Source organism: Symphalangus syndactylus, chromosome 7 (genome assembly GCF_028878055.3).
Source record: "Symphalangus syndactylus isolate Jambi chromosome 7, NHGRI_mSymSyn1-v2.1_pri, whole genome shotgun sequence".
Classification (NCBI taxonomy): domain Eukaryota; kingdom Metazoa; phylum Chordata; class Mammalia; order Primates; family Hylobatidae; genus Symphalangus; species Symphalangus syndactylus.
In genome coordinates, this window is record NC_072429.2 from 93,433,107 (window position 1) to 93,458,721 (window position 25,615).

The 25,615-nt window shown below is 41.0% G+C and overlaps 3 protein-coding genes across 30 annotated transcripts in view; 2 read left to right on the forward strand and 1 right to left on the reverse strand.

Annotated features, from left to right (window-relative positions):
• Positions 1-7,528, forward strand: part of INTS8 (integrator complex subunit 8) — a 58,022-nt gene extending 50,494 nt beyond the window's left edge. For 5 of the 11 annotated variants that reach the window (XM_055286783.2, XM_063643443.1, XM_063643446.1 and 2 more), the window contains 6 exons: positions 585-688; positions 1,755-1,805; positions 3,301-3,374; positions 3,448-3,512; positions 3,668-3,711; positions 7,332-7,528. In XM_055286783.2, coding sequence (XP_055142758.1) covers positions 585-688; positions 1,755-1,805; positions 3,301-3,374; positions 3,448-3,512; positions 3,668-3,711; positions 7,332-7,448 — 455 coding nt within the window. In that variant the 3' untranslated portion in view covers positions 7,449-7,528. Of the gene's footprint in view, positions 1-584; positions 689-1,754; positions 1,806-3,300; positions 3,375-3,447; positions 3,513-3,667; positions 3,871-7,331 lie in introns of those variants that run through there. The other 6 variants (XM_055286784.2, XM_063643444.1, XM_063643445.1 and 3 more) reach the window with 2 other exon arrangements.
• On the reverse strand, positions 7,438-24,915 carry CCNE2 (cyclin E2). Of its 18 annotated transcripts, none has more exons than XM_063643463.1 (13): positions 24,688-24,707; positions 22,438-22,477; positions 22,253-22,349; positions 22,121-22,174; positions 21,932-21,997; positions 21,044-21,195; positions 18,189-18,324; positions 15,492-15,638; positions 13,035-13,130; positions 12,639-12,773; positions 10,341-10,452; positions 9,708-9,865; positions 7,438-8,960 (listed from the first exon to the last, which is right to left on the reverse strand). In XM_063643463.1, the coding sequence occupies exons 2-13, from the start codon at positions 22,449-22,451 to the stop codon at positions 8,847-8,849; spliced, it is 1,281 nt and encodes a 426-aa protein (XP_063499533.1). In that variant the 5' UTR covers positions 22,452-22,477; positions 24,688-24,707; the 3' UTR covers positions 7,438-8,846. The 18 variants fall into 18 exon arrangements, with proteins under 18 accessions (XP_063499533.1, XP_055142776.1, XP_055142773.1 ...); XM_055286801.2 differs by lacking the exon at positions 24,688-24,707 and adding an exon at positions 24,341-24,613 and having other exon boundaries at positions 22,253-22,346; XM_055286798.2 differs by lacking the exon at positions 24,688-24,707 and adding an exon at positions 24,341-24,612.
• Positions 23,944-25,615, forward strand: part of NDUFAF6 (NADH:ubiquinone oxidoreductase complex assembly factor 6) — a 185,057-nt gene continuing 183,385 nt past the window's right edge. Inside the window, exon 1 of the mRNA XM_055286810.1 lies at positions 23,944-24,158. Coding sequence (XP_055142785.1) covers positions 24,055-24,158 — 104 coding nt within the window. The 5' untranslated portion in view covers positions 23,944-24,054. The remainder of the gene's footprint in view (positions 24,159-25,615) is intronic.

The following is a 25,615-nucleotide window of genomic DNA, read 5'->3' on the forward strand; positions in this document are numbered from 1 at the left end:
GGAGTTGGTTTTTAATTTTTAAGATTTTTTCCTATCATGCTTGTTTCCTAATGAGTTGAATTTTTTTAAAGGGAAAGTTCAAGATATGAAGATAAAAGGGATAGTGTGCTGAACACCCATGGGTCTACCACCCAGCTACTAATTAACAGTAATTAGCTCATGGCCAGTCTTGTTTCACGTGTCCCCTTTCCCACATCATTCCTCTCTCCTCTGGATTATTTTGATGCAAATGCTGATTTTAATGCTCATTTCCACCCCAGCCCCCAAAAGAAGCTATCAGGTTCTCGATATCTATCAAGTTCAAGATATCAGCTTGATAGCTGTCAATTTCTTGATATACCGATTCTGAACTACTTCACAAAATCATAATTTGTTTCTAGTTTGGACATTTGGGAAATAAAATCTCCAGCTACCAAATTCTGTACTAAGACATTTGGCAAGAAATATGAATTAACATTTTATTTCTAGATCTGTGGTTAGAATCTGCTTTTGTTAACTTAGGAAGTTGCACCTGACTCTTAACAAAGGAATCCCTGTTTTTCAACTGTTACCTCTAATGACTTATGTCTGTTTTTCTGTTTCAGCAACGAATCAGTATTCAGCAGCTCTTCACTATTACCTCCAGGCAGGAGCTGTGTGTTCTGACTTCTTTAACAAGGCTGTGCCCCCTGATGTTTATACAGACCAGGTAAATTGTTTTCATGGGCTGGCTGGCTTCTTGCCTACCTGTATATGTTCTTCCTGGGCCCCCTTTTGGCTGAACTTACCCATTTCCTTGTAATGTGATCGTAAGTCCCAGGTTCATGGCTCTAGAACACATTGCTCTGCGTATTTTCATTGTCCTTATTTCTAGCACCTATTGCTGTCCTGATTCCCCCAGAACACCTCAAATTCAACTTGTCCAAACTGATTTGTGTCTGTCTTTACCATAAAGTAATAAACTCCTAATACACTCCTAATAAATTCACCTGCCCTTTCAAAAACAAAAAAAACCCCTGCAAAATACTAAACATTTTTGTTTAACCATTTGAGTTGTTCAAGCCCAAACCCTGACCATCATTTTTGGCATTTTTCTTTACTGACCCTCCTGCCACCATCCAGTTAGCTCTCAAATCATATGGATTCTATCTCCTAAATCCTATTTTTTTCCCTAATTTCTTTGGTATATATTTAAGATATACAGAATAATGTTTTAATATACACAGTGAGATGATTACTACAGTCAAACAAAAAAACATATCCGTTGCCTTCCTTACCCATTTTTTGTGATAAGAGCACCTAAAATCTACTCTTAGCAATTTTTAGTATACATTACAGTATAATGAATTCTAGTCCTCATACTGTATATCAGCTTGCTAGACTTTTTTCTATCTAATTGCAAATTTGTGCCCTTTGACCTACTTCTTCCCATTTCCTCCCCATTCCTGCACCTGGTGTCAAATTTTGTCCATTTTTTTTTTTGATATGCGTTGCTATTTCCTCTGATGTAGGCTACCAGTATCATAACTTAAATGATATTTAAAAAATACTTATAATGGCTTTCAAAATAAGATTGAACATTTATTAGATTTTTGGGGTTTTTTTTATAGCACTTTTAAGTTCACAGCAAAATTGAATAAAAGGTACAGAGTTCCCATATACTCCCCGTTCCTCCACACACAGCTTCCTCTTTTGACATCCCATACCAGAGTGGCACATTTGTTACAATCCATGTTAGCTGTTTTTTGAAAATAATGAGAATTTTGCTTTTGTAGGTAATAAAACGAATGATAAAATGTTGTTCTTTGCTGAATTGCCACACACAGGTTAGTTTATAATATTATGAAGTTGTTCAATTTTTTATGTATGTTAGAGTTTATAATAAATATAAAGCATTGAACTGGAAATCAGCTTTTATTTTCCATATCAGAATCACTTAGGGTATGTAAGAATTTGGCATGTTCTTTAAATTTTTTTAATAGTTTATAGAATGTCAACTAAAATGAAAGTATGAATTAAAAACATTGACCTTTAAACCTCCTAAGTGGGGAAAAAAGCATTTTTCAAGTTTTTAAAGATACTTTAGATTAGAAATGTGCATTAGTCATTAGGCAAATGCAAATCAAAACCATGAGATACCACTTCCTACCCACTGGGATGGCTGTAATCTAAAGATATTTAAAAACAAATGTTGGTGAGGATGTGGGGAAATTGACACCCTCATATGTTGCTGGTGGGAATATAAAATGGTGTAGCATCAAAATGGTGTAGACTCAGGAAAACAGTTTCCCAGTTCCTCAAAAAGGTAAACATAAGAATTACTATATGACCCAGCAGTTTCACTCCTAGGTGTATACCCAAGAGAATTGAAAACATATGTCCACAGAAAAAGTTGTACACAAGTGTTCATAGCAGCATCATTCATAATAGCCAAAAAGTAGAAACAACCCTAATGTCCATCAAATGATGAATGACTGAACACAATGCAGCATATCTATGCAATGAAATATCATTCAGCCACAGAAAGGAATGAGTTACTGTTGCGTGATACAGCATGGGTGAACCTTGAAAGAGTATGCTAAGTGAAAGAAGCTAGAATCAAAAGGCTACATAGTCTATGATTCCATTCATATGAAATGTTCAGAGTAGGCAGATGTATGGAGACAAAGTAAATTAGTGGTTATCAGAGGCTTGAGGTGAGAGGGAATGGAGAGTGACTGCTAATGGACTTTTTTGGGGGAAGTAATGAAAATGTTTTGAAATTACAGAGTGGTCGTGGTTGTACAACTTGGTGAATATACCAAAAACCACCAGATTGGGTACTTTAAGAGGGTAACTTTTATGGTTTCTGAATTAAATCAATAAAAACTATTTTTTAAAGAGATGAACATGATGACCTGAGTGAAATGTTTTCTATGTTAAGCAGACTGGCAGCCTAAATTTTTCCAAAATGAGCGTCTATACTTGCCAGCTATGAAAGGTTTAATTGCACACTCTGTATGTCCTTGAATGTCATGACACTTTGGCTTGGCAGTTATCCACCCCCTTCAGTTTTCTGAACTGGCTTTTTGCCAGCTTCTCATTCAAACAAACCTAAATATTTGTGGTTTAGGTCACTGATGAAGAGAATATTGGTCAGACAGACACGTGTATAAAGGTTTTTGAAATTAAAATTGGATGGAATCCATAAATATGAGCTGATTCAATATGATCTATAAGGCTTCTTAAAGAATATATTCTTCATATAAGAATAATTCAAGATTACCCTGTAAAACCAAGCTTTCATTACATGAAACCATTTTTAAATCTTTGTTAATGTAGGTGGCCATTTTATGTCAGTTCCTCAGAGAAATTGACTACAAAACAGCGTTTAAATCTCTGCAAGAACAAAACAGGTATGAATAATTTTTCAAAAATAATGAGGTTAACATTTTTCTGCTTAAGAAGTAACTGAATTCTGTCTTTCAGTCATGATGCTATGGACTCCTACTATGACTACATATGGGATGTTACCATTTTGGAATACTTGACTTGTATCCTTTCATCAATGTGTGTGATGTTAGAATGATCCATTTTTATAATGAAATATTTAATATTGTATATTTTCCAAATCAAAACTGAAAATGAGTTGAGATTCTCTCATTATATTTAATACTATCAGATTTATTTTCCTTAACTGATTCATTAGATCTTCATCATAAAAGAGGAGAAACAGATAAAAGACAAATTGCAGTAAGTTACCTTATGCCTTTCTTCAGTGGTATAGTTTCCAGAATATTAAACAATTGTTAAGATGTGAACCAACAAAAAATAGATTTTGTGTACCTAGTTACTGCCAGAATTTTATTATCAGCATTTACTTTATAAAACATCTTTTTTTGATAATTTTAACTGTTCCATGTCATTATATATTATTTTCAAATGTTAGATCATGTCATTTCTCTGTCCCAAACCTTCCAATGGCTTCTCATCTCACACAAAGTTAAAAGTCTTACAATGGCTTTATAAGGCTCTATACACCTTGACCTCTAGCATGTCCATCTGACTTTTCCTCCTTGCTAATTTCTGCTACACCAGTACCCCTCCTGTTCTTTGAACAAGCCAAGAACATTGACCACCTAAGGGCCTTTGAAATTTTCTCTTCCAAGAACATCCAACTTCCCTCAGATCTCTCCTCAATCATCCTTTCCTGATCATCTTATAAAGTAACAATTTCTGCTTCCCTTTTCCCTCCAGTACTCTTATTCTCATTTCTTTTTACATTTTTCTCCAGAAACTTATCAACATCTAACATACTGTATATTTTCCTAATATCTATTTCCCCAGGAGGGTAAGGACTTGTTTTGTCATAGTTGGTCCCTAGAATGGTGCCTGGCACATATTAGGTGCCCCAGAATCACTGATTAGTTGAACTCTTTATCTAAATTTGATGTATGGGCCAAAACATTTTAAATTGTATGGCCATATTTACTTGTCTAACATTTACTGCAGCAGTATCACCACAGATCTTTTCTTTGCTCTTTCACTTATATTAATTTTAAAAAATGCCATTTATTAAGGGTCTTTTAAACTTTGTACTTGGACTAAAATGTATGCCCATTGTTTAGAAGAAACAGAATAATAACAGCACTTAAAAAAGGAAAAAGAACATGAAGGCCAGTTCCACTTGATTGGAGGCAATTCATTCTCCCTTTTCTAATTTACTTTGGGCTGGAAGGCAATATTGAAAAATTTTCCTAGCTCCTTTTTGCTATTTCCAAACCACTTCTACTGGTATCATTTTTTGAGACCCTTATCCTTCATACCTTACTTCCTTACTAGCTCACGTAAGCATCTGGTTGTTCCTCTACATGTGTCAAAAGACGTGATGAATTTACCTGTCACCCTGAGCTTTACGAGTCCTTGCCAGCCTCAGATCTATGGAGTGTTATTTTTACTCTGTACCAGCCACTCACACCCAAAGCCATGTCTTACTGTCAGGCACAATTGTTCTACATTAGATCTTATACTGCAACCCACTCTCTGCCCATAACCTGTCCTTCTCTTACTTCCTGGCTCCTGAGCCCCTCATGATCAGTGGGATGTTGAGGTTTGTGACATTTTTTTTCCCAGTCATTCCCTTCCATCTTCCCTTCTCTACTCATCTCAAGTACGACAAATACTATTCTGCACACTGAGAGATACCGATTCAGTTGGTCTGAAGTGGAACCCTGGAATCCAATTGTTAAGTTTCCCGGGTAGTCTGATGATGAACCAGGCTTGGGAACCCCTGCTATGATGGAACTACTCTTGATCAGTATTTTTAGCATCTTCACTTTATCCTTTACCTCACCTGGGAAAGCCCTAGCCCTGCATAAGTTCAGAAACTTACGTGTTTTATTTTCTTGGGCTACTGAGACTGTTGGAAAAAGTCCTACAACTGGTGCCACTGCCAAACCAGTCTCCAACCTTATTTGGCCCGTCAGCTTTTTTGTTTTACCTGCCACTAGTTCGGTAGTCCACATTCTCTTCGTGGACTCTAATTTTTAGACTTTCCTGTTTCAGCCCCTGTCCTCTCTCTACTTTTTCCATACTCAGTAACTTCTTTACCTTTTCTGTGCTTGAGATAGACCAGTGAAGACAGGCCAGGCTCTGTCCTCATGGATGTTAGAGTCTTGGGAATGGTGACCTTGTGAGTGCTAGCTTACAATTCCTATTTCATTCGCTGCTTCCTGCCTTTAAAATCTACAGCTGTACTCATTGTTAAGCCCACTATGCAGCCCATAAGAGGTTATACTACTCTTTGATGAAGGCAAATTTTTATGCTTTGAATTCTCTCCCCCTCAATAACTTTTTAATGAGTTAGTTGATTTCCTATATAGTCAACCTCTCCCGTAGTCTATACAATATTTCATCTTAATACAAGTTTTTGTTGTCTATGCCTCCACCTCCAGCCCCCTCATCCCTCTCTGCCTAGCTTTTGAAGCTCTTCAAGCCAGCAATTTGATTTCTGCCATCACCGTTCTTTTCTCTCAAGAGCCACCAAATGCCAGATCCAGTGGATACTTTTCAGTCCTTTTCCTGATTACATCTCCTTCCTTCTTGAAAGTCTTTATTCCTTTGGCTTCCCTGACATCATTTTTATTGGATTACTTTCTCTATTTCTTCCTTTTCTTTGTTATGGGTGTCTCCTTCTGCCTACTCCTTAAACTTGGTTTTCTCAAGAAGTTAGTCCTTGGGTTACTTTTCTGTAACCCTACATTCTCCCTAGGTAATTTAATCCACTCTCGGTTTTGATTCCTGTCCACATGGGGTGTATTACTGCTCTCAAATATCTGGCTCCTATTCCAACTTCTGTCTCACACTTCGGGTTTTCATAGCCAGTTATCTTTGGGATATCTGTTTGAAACAACTCTGGTTATACTCTACTACCAACTTTTGCCACATGCATTCCTTCATGTTGAAATGGCATCATCCAGCAATTTCTCCTATTCCCTAACTTCCCATACCTGATGATCATATCTGAATAGTCATCTCTCTCTTCAAGCCACATATCAGAAGTCTTATTGTTTAAAGAAATTCTAGGCCGGGTGCAGTGGCTCACGCCTGTAATCCCCCCACTTTGGGAGGCTGAGGTGGCGGATCACCTGAGGTCAGGAGTTTGAGAGCAGCCTGGCCAATGTGGTGAAATCCCGTCTCTACTAAAAAATACAAAAATTAGACGGACAAGATGGCGGGCGTTTGTAATCCCAGCTACTTGGGAGGCTGAAGCAGGAGAATCACTTGAACCCGGGAGGCAGAGGCTGCAGTGAGCTGAGATCATGCCATTGCACTCCAACCTGGGTGACGAGTGAAGCTGTCTCAAAAAAAAAAAAACCTAATCTTTTTTTTTTTTTTAAATCTATAGATTTTAAGGTCCTAAACACTCCATAGCAAAAAACTAGTGTGTATATTTAGTTGGTTGAGGCACTTCTTTCTAATCATGAAAAGTTGAGCCACTATATGCGACTATAGTGCTGAGCCACTAGTTATTTTTGCACATTAACAAGTGGAGCCCTAGTTTAACTCTAAAAATTGCCATGTAGAGCTTACTTAAACTTTCAAATAAATTTACATGAATTTACGTAATATATTAAAATGGCACTTAAGTAATTCCATAAACGATGGCTCAGTAGTCCATCTTTCCTTGAGAGTGGCCCTGGTTAATCTTTATGTTAATTTTTTTTCCAAGACTCTTGGGGGTTTTACAATTAGAGGTTCAGTTAATCATTAAACTTTATCGTTGTTAGCACGTAGGTAGCTTTATATTACTTGTACCAACAAAACTTAATTTTTGACACACCTCTAATAACATCACTTTTCTGTTTTGGAAGATCAAAGCCATCGGCCAGACAGAGTTGAATGCAAGCAATCCAGAAGAAGTGTTACAGCTGGCAGCGCAGAGAAGGAAAAAAAAGTTTCTCCAAGCAATGGCAAAACTTTACTTTTAAGCAGTTAAATTTTTCTAACTTTTATTTTTTAAACAATGGGCTAAAAATAAACAGTATTAAAAGGTTAAGTTTATATAATACATATGTACACAATTAGTGGTGTTTTCTTTTCAGACAAAATACTGAAACAAATATTAGTTTAAAAACAAACTATACAGAAGACTTCATACCATAATAGCTTAAATTTATAATTTCTTCAAAGGGAGAAGAGATTCACATATCTGATAACAAAATAAACTAGCAATCTAGTTTTCTAATCTACTTTATGAGGTTGGATTTTTTTTTTTAAAAGCTAATTTAAAATATTTAGAAATAGCCTATGTACAGCAAGTTTTTGTGTCTTTTTTTTTTAATAAATAGATTTCTAGGAGTCAGTATATATTTAATACTCTTCTTCCTTAAGAAAATAGAAGTTTAGGTCAAGTGTTATCACGTCGACACTGTCCTTATCTCACAATGGAGGAATTTAGGAAGGACCTTAACAGTTTTACAAACATAAATAAAGCCTTAGTCACACTAAATTAAAAAAAAATTCCTTAGGGATATCTTAGAGTAATAAAGTGACTTCCTCATATAAATAGTTTGAAAGGGTACTTAAGTTTTTCACCCAAATTGTGATACACAAAAAGGTTATTACCAAGCAACTACATGTCAATAAAGCCCCAGTCAGGCAGGAGCCACAGCATTTATCTTGTTTATAATTTCTTTGGTACTCCCACTGTTTAGAGCACAGGTTGAACACCATGTTCATCTAAGCCTTATTAGTTAAAAAATGTGTTATGGCAAGGCAAATAAACTAGTTTAAAAAACATTAAATTTCACCATTTGTAGAAATTCAAGTTTTATAATAGCTTGCTATAGCAGCTATAGATAAATTAGTCACCTTATTACAAAACTAAACCTTTGTAAACAAGTTTAAATTTAATTTTCAAGAACCAAATTGCACTAGTCAAGAGTGTAGGAATTTTGAGAATCTAACAACTAGATTCAAAGTACTATATCATCACTTAGTATACCCTTTAAGGTAGCACTTATCCAGTCCAAAACTCCAGTGACAAAATTCCTAGTTTATCAAGATAAACACAGTAACACTGGATTAAAGGAAAAACATTGCTATGGTATAGACTGTGGTTGGCTTCTATCCAGTAACCTTGGGAATGAAGACATCTTTGTAAACAAGTCAAGTCCTGCTGTTTCTTTAACAGCTAACATAGGAAATAATTAAATGTATTCTTTAGTGCCAATTGTAAGTTTTAAAATCAAAGAATGGCAGTGTAACTTCTGAATTGGCTAGGACAATCAATCACAACACTATTTTCCTGTAAAACTTTAGTAGTTCAGTGATACCAGTTCTACCCAGTCTTGGTGAATTCCAACTTGTTTGCTTAGTTATCTTCTTTAGTGTTTTCCTGGTGGTTTTTCAGTGCTCTTCGGTGGTGTCATAATGCCTCCATTGCACACTGGTGACAACTGTCCCCCTTTTCTGAAGGTGTTTATGTAATTTACTTCTTCCTATACATGGGAAGAAATCATGCACTGATTTCATAAATCAAAGTCAAACCAGACTTCTGGGTACTTATCTGAGATTATTTAGGCCTAATTTTAATAGTCTTTTTATGTCTTTGCAAGTGTGAAGGGTCATATTCTGAAAGTTTCTGTAACATGTTATATATCTCTCTCTCTCTCTCTCTCTCTATCTATCTATATATATATATAATTAATTTTTTTTTTTTTTTTTTTGAGACAGAGTCTCGCTCTGTCACCCAGGCTGGAGTGCAGTGGCGTAGTCTCAGCTCACTGCAACCTCCACCTCCTGGGTTCACGCCTTTCTCCTGCTTCAGCCTCCCGAGTAGCTGGGACTACAGGCACGTGCCACCACACCTGGCTAATTTTTTGTATTGTTAGTAGAGACAGAGTTTCACTGTGTTAGCCAGGATGGTCTCGATCTCCTGACCTCGTGATCCGCCCGCCTCGGCCTCCCAAAAAGTGCTGGGATTACAGGCGTGAGCCACCGCGCCCAGCCATAACATGTTATATATTTTTTAAACTCTTATCTAGACTGTTGGCATTGATCTTGAGACACTTCACAAATCTTGCTTTGATTTCAAAGTAATTTTATTAACTTTTCTACATTTTGAAATCAGTGTGCCCATTAGAACTTTCTTTCCCCTGAAACTGCCTGAAGGAGTACTCTATTCCTACCATCAGTTTCAGTGACTTACTAGATTCAGATAGCAAAGCCAAAAAACTCAAACATACCAGCATAGCCAAATAGTTTGTATGTGTCTGGATATTATGTCTGTCTTCCATAGGAATCTTCTTAGAAGTCTTCAGCTTCACTGGACTAGTACTTTTTACTACATTGACAAAAGGTACCATCCAATCTACACATTCTGAAATACTGTCCCACTCCAAACCTAGATAGAAAAAAGTTAGAAAAGCATGAAGGTTGTACATCAGAAACTCTCTTAGATATGTCTGATGTACTTGCTGCTGTTGTTGAGATATTTTAAAAAGAAACCAAATCATAACAAGTTTAGCATGTCAAAACAGATTATCACTCTCAAACTATTTACATGACTATGTTGAAGGGAAAAAGGACTTCAGAACTTCTTAACCAGTACCTTCTACATATGAAATTGAAATGGTCAAATCCCAAAGAACTCTATGTTGATTCGTTTCAACTGTATTTAAATTCCATTTGGTCTTTTTGTTGATAAACATTCAGGATTGGAAAGTACTTCTAACAGAAAGATAATCACTGGGAACAGCTAATTTTTTTTTTTGCCAAAGTTTTAAATTCATGTTTAGCAGAATGTTTCTAAAGTTCAGAGACTGTAGTCCCATTAGAAGTTGTGAAAAGGTAAGAAGACAACAAATAGAGAGTGTTACCTGAGGCTTTCTTAACCACTTCAATGGAGGTAAAATGGCACAAGGCAGCAGCAGTCAGTATTCTGTACTGGAACTCTAATGAATCAATGGCTAGAATACACAGATCTAAAAGCTAACAAAGGAAAAACAAAAGTACAAGCAATTTAGGAGAAAGATGAGTACTAAATGTCTCTTGCTAAAACTTTAGGGATCTAGAGATAAATAAGCCACCACCCGGCCGGGCACGGTGGCTCACGCCTGTAATCCCAGCACTTTCGGAGGTCGAGGCGGGTGGATCACGAGGTCAGGAGATCGAGACCATCCTGGCTAACATGGTGAAACCCCGTCTCTACTAAAAAAATACAACAAATTAGCCGGGCGTGGTGGCAGGCGCCTGTAGTCCCAGCTACTGGGGAGGCTGAGGCAGGAGAATGGCATGAACCTGGGAGGCGGAGCTTGCAGTGAGCAGAGATCGCGCCACTGCACTCCAGCCTGGCCGAAAGAGCGAGACTCCATCTCAAAAAAAAAAAAAAGCCACCAACCTGAAGGAAGTAGACAAGGAAGGACTGTTGTAATACAGTGTGACATGTACTAGCAGGAAGGGCACCTAATCTAGATTGGAAAAGATAGGGATGGCCTCAAATTGCCATAAATGGGTCTTAAAAGATAAGGCAGCCAGGAAGAGTAGGAGGCAGAGAATGTTCTAGGTATAGGAACATCACTTGGAACTCAGTTCACAGTTCAGAACTCCTAAGGTGAAAAATATGAAATGAGTACTTTTCCTTCATATCTTATCAAGAAAGATGAGGGGTGGTGGCTAGAAAGAGGCATTGTCTAGATTGGATCACAAAGGGTCTTTAAGAAATCAGAATTTTATAGGCTGATTCTTGAAGCTACTGGAAGATTTTTAAATCAAAGTTCCATTTTAAGAAAGATACCTTAGAATGCAGTGAAGCAGACAGACTAGAAGAAAACATGTTTATTAAGCCGTGAGATTAGTTAAAAGGCTGTATAATCTAGGCAATAAGAGCTGAACAAGTAGCAGTGGAATGGTATAGTGTAAAAGGGGTAGATTTCACAGATTTGAGAAGATACTTGTGCAGTGGAATTAAACTTCAATTCTGTTTGTCCTCATTGGTCCAGAAGGTAGGAGAAATGGGAGAAGAGCTGGGAATTGGAAGTGAAATATTACTGTTATATGCCTCTAGAAACTCCACATTGTTTATTGGCTTATCAGAGATTTACCATCACTATCAGAAGGGTATAGCTGCCTAGGACAATTTGGGATGCTAGGAATTCTGGATGAAAAAATTAAGCTTTTAATAAAAAGTTTTATAAAATAAACCAATTTCAGTATACTTAGTGGTTATCCAATTTGAGTATTCATAATGTGCTAGATTTAAGCACCACTGCCCACAAATTTTAACCTAAGTGACTTAATAATTATCCTCAAATGTCTTCCATATGTTAGATTTTCACATCCCACATAGAATAAGAAGGTAGATTTTCTTCACATTTGTTATATGGCAGATACAGCAGCCTTAAGATTACTTACGAGAAGTAAGCAAGAAAGAATGGGATCTCCTTTTTTTTTTTTTTTTTTTTTTTTTTTTTAATTTTTTGAGGTGGAGTCTTGCTCTGTTGCTCAGGCTGTTGCTCTGTTGCAGCAGTGCGATCTTGGCTCACTGCAACCTCCATCTCCCAGGTTCAAGCGATTCTCCTGCCTCAGTCTCCCAAGTAACATGTTGGCTAGGCTGGTCTCAAACTCCTGACCTCAAGTGATCTGCCTGCCTGCCTCAGCCACCCAAAGTGCTGGGATTAGAGACCTGAGCCACAGCGCCCGGCCAGATCCTCCTCCTCCTCTACTTACTTACTTTGTTAAATATGCTAGCCTGGAAAAGTTTACTTCGAATTTATGTTCTAAAAAATTTTTTAACAAAGTAATTTTAATTCTGATATTTAACTTGATAGGCACTCTGTGTAACCAAATGTAAAGACATCATACAGAATAATTCTATGCCATTATAAAGCTTAAACACAACTGGCGAAAAAATGCTTTTCCCCATTTTATATCAAAAAGAGATACTTTGGTTTGGACTCCTAAAGAATGAAAGTACTCAGAAAAGTGTAAGGACTTTGTTTTTCTAGAAATATTAAGCAACATAAACACTGGGGACAGAACTTTATGCGTCAAAAGTTTTGTTCTAGAATTAAGGAGTGAAGTCAATATGTCATTTTGTGGTATAGCCTATTTAAGACTATACACACTGAAACCTGTAATTAATAACATTACCATTGAATCAATAAAAATGTCAGTACCTGAGCTATTTGAATGAATGTTTCCTGAGAATACTGAGGTAGAAGAACTTTAGGAGCATCTTTAAGAGCATCAACTTGGAGAAAGAGATTTAGCCAGGAGATGATTGTTACAGGACAAAGTTCCCATTTTAAAGCCTGTTAAACAAAATTTAAAAATGCCTGTTAATGAATGTAGACACATACACCACATTATATAGTAGAGGTTAGAGGTTAAGTAAATTCCCCATTCAACCATAACCATTGTCAATATTTTGATGCATTAACCTCTTAGAACTGGATCCTAATACCTCAGTTTTGACTTTTTACATTGTAGTATTTGAGATTCAATCATAACTACTTATGTTACTTAGTAACATGGTTTCTTTTTTGCAACTAGGAAAACATAATTATTATTACCTTTAATATAATGAGTTCCATCCTTAAGATATCCTCTTCACTGCAAGCACCATCAGTGACATAAGCAAACTCTTGGAGTTTAGGAGCGTAGATTTCCTTTAAATTGTAATATTTTTATTGAGTACAATTGAGATTGAAATTAATTACAAATTACACATCCTCAGTCTACAATGGGGTTACATCCCAATAAACCAAAATATCGTTTTAAGTAGAAAGTGCATTTTCATTTTCTTGAAGAAATAAGCAAAGACAAAAAGTACATTTTCTTTTTTTTTTTTGAGGTAGTCTCACTCTATCACTCAGGCTGGAGTGCAGTGGTGCAATCTCGGTTCACTGCAACTTCCACCTTCCAGGCTCAAGTGATTCTTGTGTCTCAGCCTCCCCAGTAGCTGGGGTTACAGGTGTGTGCCACTATGCCTGGCTATTTTTTGCATTTTCAGGAGAGAGAGGATTTCACCATGTAGGCCAGGTTGATCTCAAACTCCTGACTGCAAATGATTTGCCCGCCTTGGCCTCCCAAAGTGCTGGGATTAACCACCGCACCTGGCCAGAAAGTGCACTTTCAACTTAGAGTATTTTCAACCTAAGCAGACATAGCCCTGTTCTATGTCAAGGGGCATAATGAATGCAGGTTGTTTTCAACCATCATAAAGTCAAAACATCGTAGGTCAAACCATGCTAAGTAGGGGACCATCTATATACAAATCACACACAGGCTTCAGATTTAAGGACAGCTTCACTAACTATAAATCTCAGTAAAATAATTCTATAGTCAAAACAAAGTAAGATATTTTCATATCTAGGTATCTAGTAACTATATTGATTACCAACACTTCTTTTCATAGAATTGACTTTGAATTTTCATTAATACAACTAGAATGTCTTATGTCATTTCAGTTAAAGAACAGCCAAACTTAGTTTTAAGATTGCCTGATATGTTGGTCAGATCAAAAGGAGACACCCTGCCGGGTGCAGTGCAGCAGCTCACACCTATAATCCCAGCACTTTGGGAGGTCGAGGTAGGAGATCACCTGAGCCCAGGAGTTTAAGACCAGTGTGAGCAACAAAGAGAAACGCTGTCTCTACAAGAAAAAATAGCCAGGCATGGTGGTGGATCCCTGTAGTCTCAGCTATTCCGGAGGCTGAGGTGGGAGGATCGCTGTAGCCTGGGAGGTCGAGGCTGTACTGAGCTACAGTAGTGCCACTGCATCCAGCCTGTGTGACAGTAAGACCCTGTCTCAAAAAACAAAAGCAAAGCACCCAACAAATAAGGTCTAGAAACTAAAAACATTTCCTTTACCCTAGTACAAAAATATGGTTAATCAAAAAATACTTTGTGCAGTTTGGCTAACAGGTCTGTCTTAGCACTCCAGAGAAGAATTAGAATCATCAAAGGATTAGGTGTCTCCCACATAGGAGAACAGGCTAAAAGATCAGGATTTCAGTCTAGAAAGTTGTCTAAAACAGTATAATTTCAAGTAAGGATAGACTGAACACAAGTTTATGTGCCAAATTCAGCAGAATTTGGGGATGGCTCTTAAGGCTCAAAAGACATTTAAAGGAAAACAGTTAAAAAATTAATATATGATCACAATCCCTCTTCTCTCAAAATGATACCAGCTATAAAAGTTTTAGATGAAAGTATTGATGATATCCATCATGTATTAAGAAAAGTAAATTGAGCTTATGTGAAGGAAAATCTTAAGAAAGGAGGTGCCTTCTATCAGGGCAGCACCATCAGATACAAAAATACTAGGCTGGCCAGGTGCGGTGGCTCATGCCTGTAGTCCCAGCACGTTGGGAGGCCGAGGCGGGTAGATCGCCTGAGTCAGGAGTTCAAGACCAGCCTGGCCAACATGGTGAAACCCCATCTCCACTAAAAATACAAAAATCAGCTGGGCGTGGTGGCAAGCGCCTGTAATCCCAGCTACTCGGGAGGCTGAGGCAGGAGAATCACTTGAACTTGGGAGGCAGAGGTTGCAGAGAGCCAAGATGGCGCCATTGCACTCCAGCCTGGGCAAAAGAGTGAGACTTCGTCTCAAAAAAAGAAAAAAGGCTGGATAAACCATCATTCTAACCCAACACAGTACTCATTTCATTTCATTTTATTAGCTGTTTAGTTTTCAAAGGTCATTCTGTTGAATACAAATGCTATAATTATGTATATAAATAGAGCATCAATATGTTTCATTTGGCAGAATGAGCCATGGGACATTTCGCTTAGATACTAATCCCAGAATCTAAACTAGAGATTTACAATAAGGCTCAGACATTACAGAGGGAACTATGATAATTTATCATTCATCCCTGTGGTAATGTTCAGAAAATGTACTGAGAAACAAAAACATTCATTTTTCTAAGGAGTTAATATAAAACATAGTATTCTTTGGGATTAATATGTTGATTCAAAAAAAAGTTTGGGATAAATATATCTAAGGATAAACTTTGAGAACTTACCTCAAGTTTGGAAGCAATGAATAATGAGGTAATTCCAATGAGTTGAAGCATATTTTTATTTATATCCTTTTGTGTCAACATAAATCTATCAAAAAAGTCTTGTGCAAGATAAAATGTTTCCCTATGGAGTGTGTATACTTCACATACCTAGAGAAGAATCCAAACATTTAAATATTATCCTCTGAAGTTCTCCAAATTTGAAAGTCATTTCTTAGCATATCAGATTTTAAAATATGTTTAAGCCAAACTGATAGCAAAGCTAAGATAGGAAAGGAAAAAAAGAAACTAAGATGTACTATTAGGATAAACAAATCTATTATTATCCACATTTACTAGTTTTATAGTTTTTCTTACCTCATTTATTTTTCATATTTTACTGCACTGTTAAAAATTATCAAAGGATACTGAATGGTTAACACTGGTGATAAACAAAATCTTATCTCTTGTTTCTGACTTTAATAGGAATTGCCCTGATGTTTCACTATTGTTATTAATAATAATAAATAGTATCTGTCATTTCTACACTTTGAGGGAAAGCTTTTAATTCTCACAGTAACTCCATAAGTAGGTACCATTATCCCCATTTTGGAGATGAGGAAATAAAGATATATACCAGAGTTTTTTTTGTTTTTTTGTTTTTTTTTGACAGGGTCTCACTTTGTCACCCAGGCTGGAGTGCAGTGGCTCACTGCAACCTCTGCCTCCCAGGTTCAGGCGATTCTCCTACCTCAGCCTCTGAGTAGCTGAGATTACAGGTGTGTGCCACCATGCCCAGCTAATTTTTTGTATTTTTAGTAGAGATGGGATTTTACCATGTTGGCCAGGCTGGTCTCGAACTCCTGGCTTCAACTGATCTGCCTGCCTCAGTCTTCCAAACTGCTGGCATTACAGGTATGAGCCACCACACCTGGCCACATGGGTTTCTAATAATGAGTTAAGAAAATCTCTTTTGCTGGCCGAGTACAGTGGCTCACACCTGTAATCCCAGCACTTTGGGAGGCCAAGGCGGGAGGATCACTTGAGGTCAGGAGTTCAAGACCAGCCTGGCCAATAGGGTGAAACCCCATCTCTATTAAAAATACAAAATTTAGCCAGTATGGTGGCCCGCGCCTGTAATCCCAGCTGTGTAAGTGGCTGAGACAGAAAGGTCGCTTGAACCCGAGATGCATAGGTTGCAATGAGCTGAGATTGTGCCATTCCATTCCAGCCTGGGTGACAACAGCGAGGCTCCATCTCAAAAAAAAAAAAAAAAAAAAAATGTTGAATTTCAAAAAATGTCTTTTGCATCTATTGAGAGCTTAGCATTTTTCTTATTTACCGTTAAGGTAATAAATTAATAGATTTTCAAATGTTGAATCAAGTTTGCATTCCTAGACTGAAGAATATACTAAGACAGAGTTTAACACTGCCGGATTTGATATACTGTGTATGCTCTTGCATACATAATCATATTTAGGTAAAAACAGGAATAAATTGAATAGGATAACCACTGGATGAGTATCAGTATAACAAAAAGGAAAAAAATTAAAAATTAACATAATTGTGCTTAAGTTGATTCCATGATCTCTAGACACTCAGAAAAAGTCAAAACCCAATGCCTTCTTGTGCCCACAATTCAAATACAATCTCTCCTTCTAGTCAAAATAAGGAAAAAGATGACCTGATGCAAAAGGACAACATTTTAGTCTTAAAAACTGTTCTGATAGCTTCTGAGATCTATTCTGCCATGTGTTCCTCCTCCAAAAAGTCTATGGTCTTTTTCCCTTAGAATGCTTCATCTCTGTCTTTAAAGAGACTAAAATTAGCCGGGCACGGTGGCTGGCGCCTGTAGTCCCAGCTACTCGGAGAGGCTGAGGCAGGAGAATGGCGTGAACCCGGGAGGCAGAGCTTGCAGTGAGCCGAGATTGCGCCACTGCACTCCAGCCTGGGTGACAGAGCGAGACTCCGTCTCAAAAAAAAAAAAAAAAAAAAAAAAAAAAAAAAAGAGACTACAGAGCAAATATCCAAGAGTTGGAGGAAAAATCAGTTTGTCATCAACATAAGTAATCATTTTCTCAATAATAATTTCAGAAACTTTTTTAGAGCTATTATCCAGAGAAAGGGAATGGACCTAAACAAGAGAGAAAATTCTGGCACAAATCTATAGGGGCTTCAGGATCACTATTCCTTTAAATTAATGGTATACCTTGGAAAAGAACAGAAGAATATAATAAAGAGAAGGTATCTGGACCATAGAGGGCTTAGAGCTTCCAGATACCCATAGTCTCATTATGGTTTAGGATATAGAAATCAGGATTCCTCATCATCATTTGATTTTGTTAATACAGAAAAAGACTTGAGGGCCCTGAAGCCTAGTTCTAGTTCTTCACTTTGTATAGCATAATTGAAAACCTAATCAACTATATGTTCCATTCACCTTGAGTATCTGTGGCACCCAGAAAGTGGCCGGTACACAGCAGTATCCACAGATAACAGGAATTCTGAATTCGGTTTAGTTACATGTAGTAGCTTTGTCTTGATTTTACTCTTATAGAGTCACTTTCCATTTTGGGTGCAATCAACTACAGTAAGTACCTCAAAAAAGACAGCTTCCTGGGGATGAACAATAAACTCTTGAGAGTACATGGAAAGCACATTTACAGCTAAATATTCTTCCATCATACAGAGACAAAGGAAATTTGTATTGCTGTAACATACCTCTAAAAGCCAGTCTAGAAGTATGGACCTCATCTGTGGTTCCAAGTCAGAATGCAGAACTTCAAAATGTTTGTCATGAACATATCTGCTCTCCTTTTTTAACATGTTTAGCCAGACTTCTTTTGAACATCCCCAGCTATGGAAAGAGAGGAAAAAAACCGTAATTTTTTTTTTTTTTTTTTTTTTTGAGACAGAGTCTCGCTCTGTGGCTCAGGCTAGAGTGCAGCGGCACAGTCCTGGCTCACTGTAATCTCCATCTCCCAGGTTCAAGCAATCCTTGTGCCTCAGCCTCCCAAGTAGCTGGGAGTTACAGGTGCCTGCCACCAAGCCTGGCTAGTTTTTGTATTTTTAGTAGAGATGGGGTTTCACCATGTTGGCTGGGCTGGTCTCGAACTTCTAACCTCAAGTGATCCATCTGCCTCAGCCTCTCAAAGTGCTGGGATTACAGGCGTGACCCACCATGCCCGGCTAAAAACCATAATTTAAACTGTGCAATCCATGTAATATACAAACTCTTGTTTACACATAGATAAAATTCAACTTTCAGACACTGAAATGCAACTTTTAATTAGAACTTGGAAGAAGCTCTTAAAGTAAATTAGAAAAAAAACTTCTACCTTAATTTTTGGAAACCATTTCCTTTGCATGAATAAATAGAAGCCTGAAGTAACACAGTGGGAACCTGGACTATGATCATCCAAACCTGCAGATTTCAAGGGAGTGCCTTCTAGTCCCACTTATTTATGCTTTACAAAGGTTGCTGTTAAAAGATAACCATGTTGCTTTTCCCCTAAGTGGTCTGAGGTAATCTGTGAAAATGGTTGGCTATTCACTTGACCTGGAAAACCCCACAAAATCATGCAAATCAAGAGGTTCAAATCTTTGTGTTCACTGTAAGAACACTCGTGAAACTGCCCTATCAAGGGTATGCATATATGAAAAACCACAAAGTGGCCGGCACGGTGGCTCACACCTGTAGTCCCTGCACTTTGGAAGGCCGAGGCGGGTGGATCACCTAAGGTCAGAAGTTCGAGACCAGCCTGGCCAACATGGTGAAACCCTGTCTCTTGGCCGGGTGCGGTGGCTCACGCTTGTAATCCCAGCACTTTGGGAGGCCAAGGCGGGCGGATCACGAGGTCAGGAGATCGAGACCACAGTGAAACCCCATCTCTACTAAAAATACAAAAAGTTAGCCAGGCGTGGTGGCGGGCGCCCGTAGTCCCAGCTACTCGGAGAGGCTGAGGCAGGAGAATGGCGTGAACCTGGGAGGCGGAGCTTGCAGTGAGCCGAGACTGCACCACTGCACTCCAGCCTGGGCGACACAGCGAGACTCCGTCTCAAAAAAAAAAAAAAAATTAGCCGGGCGTGGTGGCGGGCGCCTGTAGTTCCTGCCACTCAGAGGGGCTGAGACAGGAGAATGGCCCGGGAGGCGGAGCTTGCAGTGAGCTGAGATTGTGCCACTGCACTCCAGCCTGGGCGACAGAGCGAGACTCGTCTCAAAAAAAAAAAAAAAAAAAAGAAACCCTGTCTCTACTAAAAATACAAAAAATTAGCTGGGCGTGGTGGCACGCCCGTAATCCCAGCTATTCAGGAGGCTGAGGCAGGAGAATCACTTGCACCCAGGAGGTGGAGGTTGCAGTGAGGCGAGATCACGCCGCCACTGCACTCCAGCCTGGGCGACAACAGCAAAGCTCCGTCTCCAGAAAAAAAAAAACACCATGAAGTATTTTTAAAATGTCACTTTACAGAAACAGCGTGTACCATTCTGACATTACAATGGTGGAATTGGTAGGTGTACCCCAGGCCAAGCAGTGGGACTGGACACAAGGTTGGTGGCCCAAAAAGAGTGCTGAATTTTTGCCGCACATGCTTAAAAATGCAGAGAGTAATGCTGAACTTAAGAGTTTAGGTGTAGATTCTCCGGTCATTGAGCATCTCCAAGTGAACAAAGCACCTATGATGTGCCAACGGACCTACAGAGCTCATAGTCGGATTAACTCATACATGATCTCTCCCTGCCGCATCGAAATGATCTTTAGTGAAAAGGAACAAATTGTTCCTAAACCAGAAGAGGCGGTTGCCCAGAAGAAAAAGATATCCCAGAAGAAACTGAAGAAACAAAAACTTATGGCACAGGAGTAAATTCAGCACTAAAATAAATGCAATTAAAAGTGAAAAAAAAAAATGTTTTCTCAAGAGCAATACAAAAAAGTTAAACATGTAAGGCATGTGATCACAGTCAAGAGAAATCTCAATCACCTCTAAATAGATCATCTATAGCAGGATCACCTATGGGGTAGGTAAGGTGGGACAGAGTGCAGGGAAAGGGGGATTGGTGAGTTTAAGTGTCTGATTCCATTAAATTGCTTATTAAGGCCAATCATAAATTAATACAGTACATGTTTTGTATAAGCTGTACCTCTTAGTTATACTCATGGACTAGAAAAAAGAATTAAGTATAGACCTTACTAAGTTTGGTAAGAAATAAATAGGGTTGATACATCAATTGAAAAAGCTTCCTTTGAGTTGAAGCTGCAAGAAACACGAATAAAAATTTTAAAGGAAAAAGCTGTACATGTAAAAATGTTTCTATCTTAACAAAAAACTAATTCCGTCCTGTTAAGTCTTTATAGTAGTCAGCAAGCAAATGAAAATAATTTTGTAGAATCGGTGTTTTAAATACCCATATCATTTGCAAACAGCACTACTCTCAGATAAAATGACATATGCTTAAATATTAGTAAACAATTTTTATAAGTTTTTCTATTTTATGACATCAAAAGACAAAATAGTGCCATGTATTAAATCAGCACAACTTTATATCTTTGAAATAAAATCACTGATATTTTTCTTACCTTAAATCAGGCAAAGGTGAAGGATTAATAAAAAGATTTTTAAATCTGTAATTTGTAAATCTGGAGAAATCACTTGTTCCTATTTCTTTGTGAGGTGTTTCAATGATAATGCAAGGACTGATACCCCCAGATAATACAGGTGGCCAACAATTCTGTCATTAAAAAAAAGAAAAATATCAATTTGTGCAAGGAAAACCTTAGTTTTTGTAATGGATCTTTCATAAATGAAAGCTAATATGTCTAAAGAATCATAATTTCAGCTAACATAGATGGCAATATAGCTAATTTGACATTCATATTTTATAAACAAGCCATATAGCTCATGTTGATTTTTATAAAGAGTAATAGGATGTTTTAGACAACAAAATGCAACTCTGGTAACAGAAGACATTAGGTGTTGAAGGAGGACAGTAATAACAAAATGCACCTGCAGTCTAAAATACTAATCACTTTCAAGATCACAGAATTGTAGTTCTCTGTATCTAGCAATAGTAGCAGGGACTTTTTTTTTTTTTTTAAATAAGCTCTTTTTAAAAAAAAAAATGTGCTCTGATACTTTTGAATATTTGAAAGCAAAACCTTAAAAATGGAATCAATTACTTAAAGGATCCTTTTTCCAATAATGCTGGTTTCAAAGGCAATCACTATCTCCAAAGTGCTGCTTTCTGTAAAACACATAGGAAGAAGAGGTACCAAAGGGTTGCGCGCCAGGCTGTCAGTGATCTCACATCCTATTTATGCCCAAGAAGCAGCTATTAGGACCGTCTACTAGAGTCTGCGAGGGAACAAAGAGCAGTATATTGGACAGATTAGGCGGGCCCTGGTGCACCAGGCAGTTCCAAGAGGGAGGAATTTACAAAAAGGAACCAGCTGCTTGAAGGCACTTACTCTGCAGCTGTAGTAGGATTCGGGCACATAGAAACCACCCAAAGATAAGCGCCTTCCTGCTGACCTCTAGGGGCATTAAAAGTAAAAGTGTCAGAGGAATCTATTGCAAAGCAATAAACACATAATTCTATTCTTATTCATCTATCCTCCATTTTTCCCCCAAACCCACCCAGTCCAGTTCTGCATTACCCTAATTTCATACTGATGTTTCTTGGTGACCTCCTCTCTTCTTTTTTTGACATCCTGGAAAATAGCAAAGACCATTGGTAAACTAAAGTCCCAGCATGGAATTTCTTTCCTCTCTCTTTCTCCTTAAATCACCTGGGTAGTTTTCCTCTTCTTGGCCTGGATTATCTGGGCTTCTTGGGGGGATTCCGTCTGGCTGGGCTGGGGCTGCTGCTTAGCTTGTAAACGGCTACTGCAGTGAATTTTTAAAAAGGAAGTGTAATTAGTAAGTTAAAGGCAGCAACTAATTTGAAACATGTCTCTAAGGCAGATAATGTTACCTTCGTCTTGACATTCTCTTCTTTCAGGTGTATAAAACCTCTGAAGGGGGGAGAGGAAAAGCCGCAGTCAAGTACATTGTCATTCACATTCTCCAAGTGCCAGTAAGACGCTGATTCGGAGGTGAAAGCTCAGTCCCTCCGAAGGGGGCCTGGGCCCTGTGACCTTGCCATCTTCTGTGCTGTGTTAGCTAGCTCATGGTAATTCATTTTGGATACACGCCTGCATTTCCTCAACTGAATGTACAGCTGGAACGCGGGTGTCCAAAAATTCACCAAGCACTCCTGACACCTTGAACGCGCAGGGAGGCACATCTTCCTCAAACGGGTTTTTCTGGGTCCTCCACCCTCTCCCCCGTACACCGGGAATGGGGCTTGGGCAGCGCCCCCACGTCCCGCCTCCCATCCTGGACCAGCGCGGAGAGGGGGTTGTGGAGGCGAAATGCTGTGGAGAAGCCGGTTCCGCGCCAATTTGGAGAGCGGCGGTGGCGGGGAAGCAGGGGGCGGAGGAACCAAGACTGGTGTCACGGCCTCCAGTCTCCTTTCCCTCCTTCCCGGCCCCGCCGCCCTACCGCCGCTCGGAGGGGCGCCGGGACCCCAACTCCAGATGGGAAGCGGAGGGCGGGGGGGAGGGCAGGAAAAGGAGCTAAAGAAAGGGGAGACTGGGCTGGCCGGGAACTTTTCTCCCCATGGAGGGGACCCGGCCTCCCATCCTCTCTCCCACGGGATAGCTCCCGAAATGAGAGTGGGATAGAGAAGCCCCTAGAACGAGGGGCGGCTCTCCATGCCCACCCGCCTCTCGGTCCCCTGCCAAGGTTCCTGACAGGGACGGAACGCGGGGACCCATGAGCCCCAGTCATCTAGTTCTCAGCCCTCCCGATTTTCCTCCCTGAGGCTCCCGCCTGTGGTAAGTGATCGGCCCAACTGGGCTTTCTTTCCTCCCGCATCCCCCCTACGCGCAGCACCTCCTCACCGCCAGACCAGCTACCGCTCGGCTCAGCTGGCGCCGGCGCCAACCCAATATATAGGCCGGGCCAGTCCCGCCCCGCACGCATGCGCCTCAGACTGACACCTCCGGACAGCGCGCTCCCCTCTCCCGCCCGTCCGCCCGCGCGCCCGCGCGCCGCGCCCTGCTCTCAGTGTGCGCCCGCCACCCAGAGCGGCCGTGGGGTCCACTCTCCCAGGCCTTCGGCCCTTGTCCACCGCGCTCCACGGCGCGGCCGGCGGCGGTAGGGAAACTCTCAGGGCCTCCTTCTCCGCGGCTAGCCTCCCCGCCGCCTGGCTCCCGCGTCTCCCGCCAGTTTGCTTTTGCTCCCTCCCACTGCAACTCCTGGATTTCGGGGGTGTCAGGCTGCGGCTCAGCCCGGGAGCATAACAGGGGGACACGACTCGGGCGACCATAGGGTGGCTGGGAAGTGACCGTCCAGGGGCGCGCCCTAGCTGTCCCGCCAAGGCCTCAGGGAACCCAGGTCTTTCCTGAGCGACGCGGGGACCCGAGGGCCCGCCCCTCGGGGAGGAGCAAAGCGTTGGCTGAAGAGCTGGCCAATGGGAGGCGCGGGCGGCAGCACAACGTGGAGCGGCTGCAGAATGTAAACACCGCTCAGCCGCGCGCCGGGCCAAATGCGACTCTGCTCTCCCCAGTCCCGGCCCGCGACCATCCGGAGCCCGCTCCGCCGGCCCTGCGCTGGGCGCCCAGGGAAGGCATTTCCAGCCCGCCCACCCAGGTATGTATCAACCCTGTTTTCCGGCTCCCTGCTCCCCCTACCGGGTTTCCCTCCTCATGTGTCGGTCGCTCCCCCAGCCCGCCGCCTTGCCCCTGCAGTGGCCTCCAGCTGCCATCCCGCAGTCCCCGCGCAGGAAACGCTCGCGCCACGCCGCGCCGTCCCTTGCTTCCTCTCTTCCCCACCTCCAATTCCGGGGCCCCCGAGGGTAAAACCCCTCTCCGGAGCGGGGCCCGGGAACGGCATTCCCTCTCCCCGTGAGCGCGGTGGTCCCCGGGGACCTGGCCGGGTGGGAAGAACGGTCGCCACCACGTGCAGGCCCCAGGCCCGCGTGCCGTGCCGCGCCCCGCCCCGCCGCCGCCGCCAGCGCGCCTTGCGGAGCCCGCGCGAGCCGGCAGCGCGGGAGGGCGCAGTTCGCGCCGGAGCCCTATTGGAAGGAGGCGGGCCCGACGCTCTTCCTTTACACTTCCCCGGGTGTTTAAACCTAGGGGTCCCTTCGCTGCCTCTATGAATGTCCCCACAACTGCCGCACCCCAAAACTGCACATCGTCAAGTCAGACTTGCGGCGGGTATTCCGCAAACAGGTTTTGCGGCGGGAGCAGCGAGGCGGGGAACAGCTCCGGGAACAAAAATCCCCCGGGTGGAGGAACAGTGTGAAGGCGTCTCGGAACCCGCGGCAGCTCGGGCTGGCCGCGTCTGCCCCGGCCCTGGGCGAGCGGGAGAGCAAGCGGGAGGGCGAGAGGGCCGCGCCGGGGAGACGGAGCTGCGCGGGCGGGAGCCCTTCCCGAGATGCACCGGGAGGCGACCCCGGCTCCCGCCCGGCCTTTTGTGCTGTGCCGCTCGAGCGCGCTTGAGGCCCGGGAAATAGCCGCCGGCGGACGGGCGCTTTGGGGCGGGCGAAGTCCTTTTTCACACTTTTTCGATTCTTCGTCTTGTGACGCCGGCAAAATAATTGTTTCTCTTCCTAATTTACCTGTAAGAGCTTTGCCCAAGGTGACAGCATCAGGAGAAGCCCATGCTTTGTCAGTCCCAAGAAACTTTCTGCCATTTCTAACGCTTAGGATGGCTCTCGGCGGGGCAGAAGTTGGCTTCCTTTTGCAGTTACTCAAAACGCAGTTAGCGGTATAGCTAGCTTAAAGGTCTAACAGCATGATGTCAAGAAAAGGGGTCGGGGTCTCCCAACAAGGGTCACCTGATCGTAAGCAGAACTGGTGGCCCTCGTAGTTGAATTTGATAAAATATACTGAAAACCAGTATGTCGAGTAACGTTTGTGGGAATCATCTTTGAATGATGAATATATGCTCAGTACTGAGTTAACTAGTAAATTGATTTTAAAAGACACTGCGCTTATAAATGTCCTTTGCTATACCCTTGACTGTTATGTGAACAGAATGCAATCACAGTAAAGGAGAAATTAGAAAATTCCAAGACGTCTTTGTGTGGAAAGGAATAGAGTGAA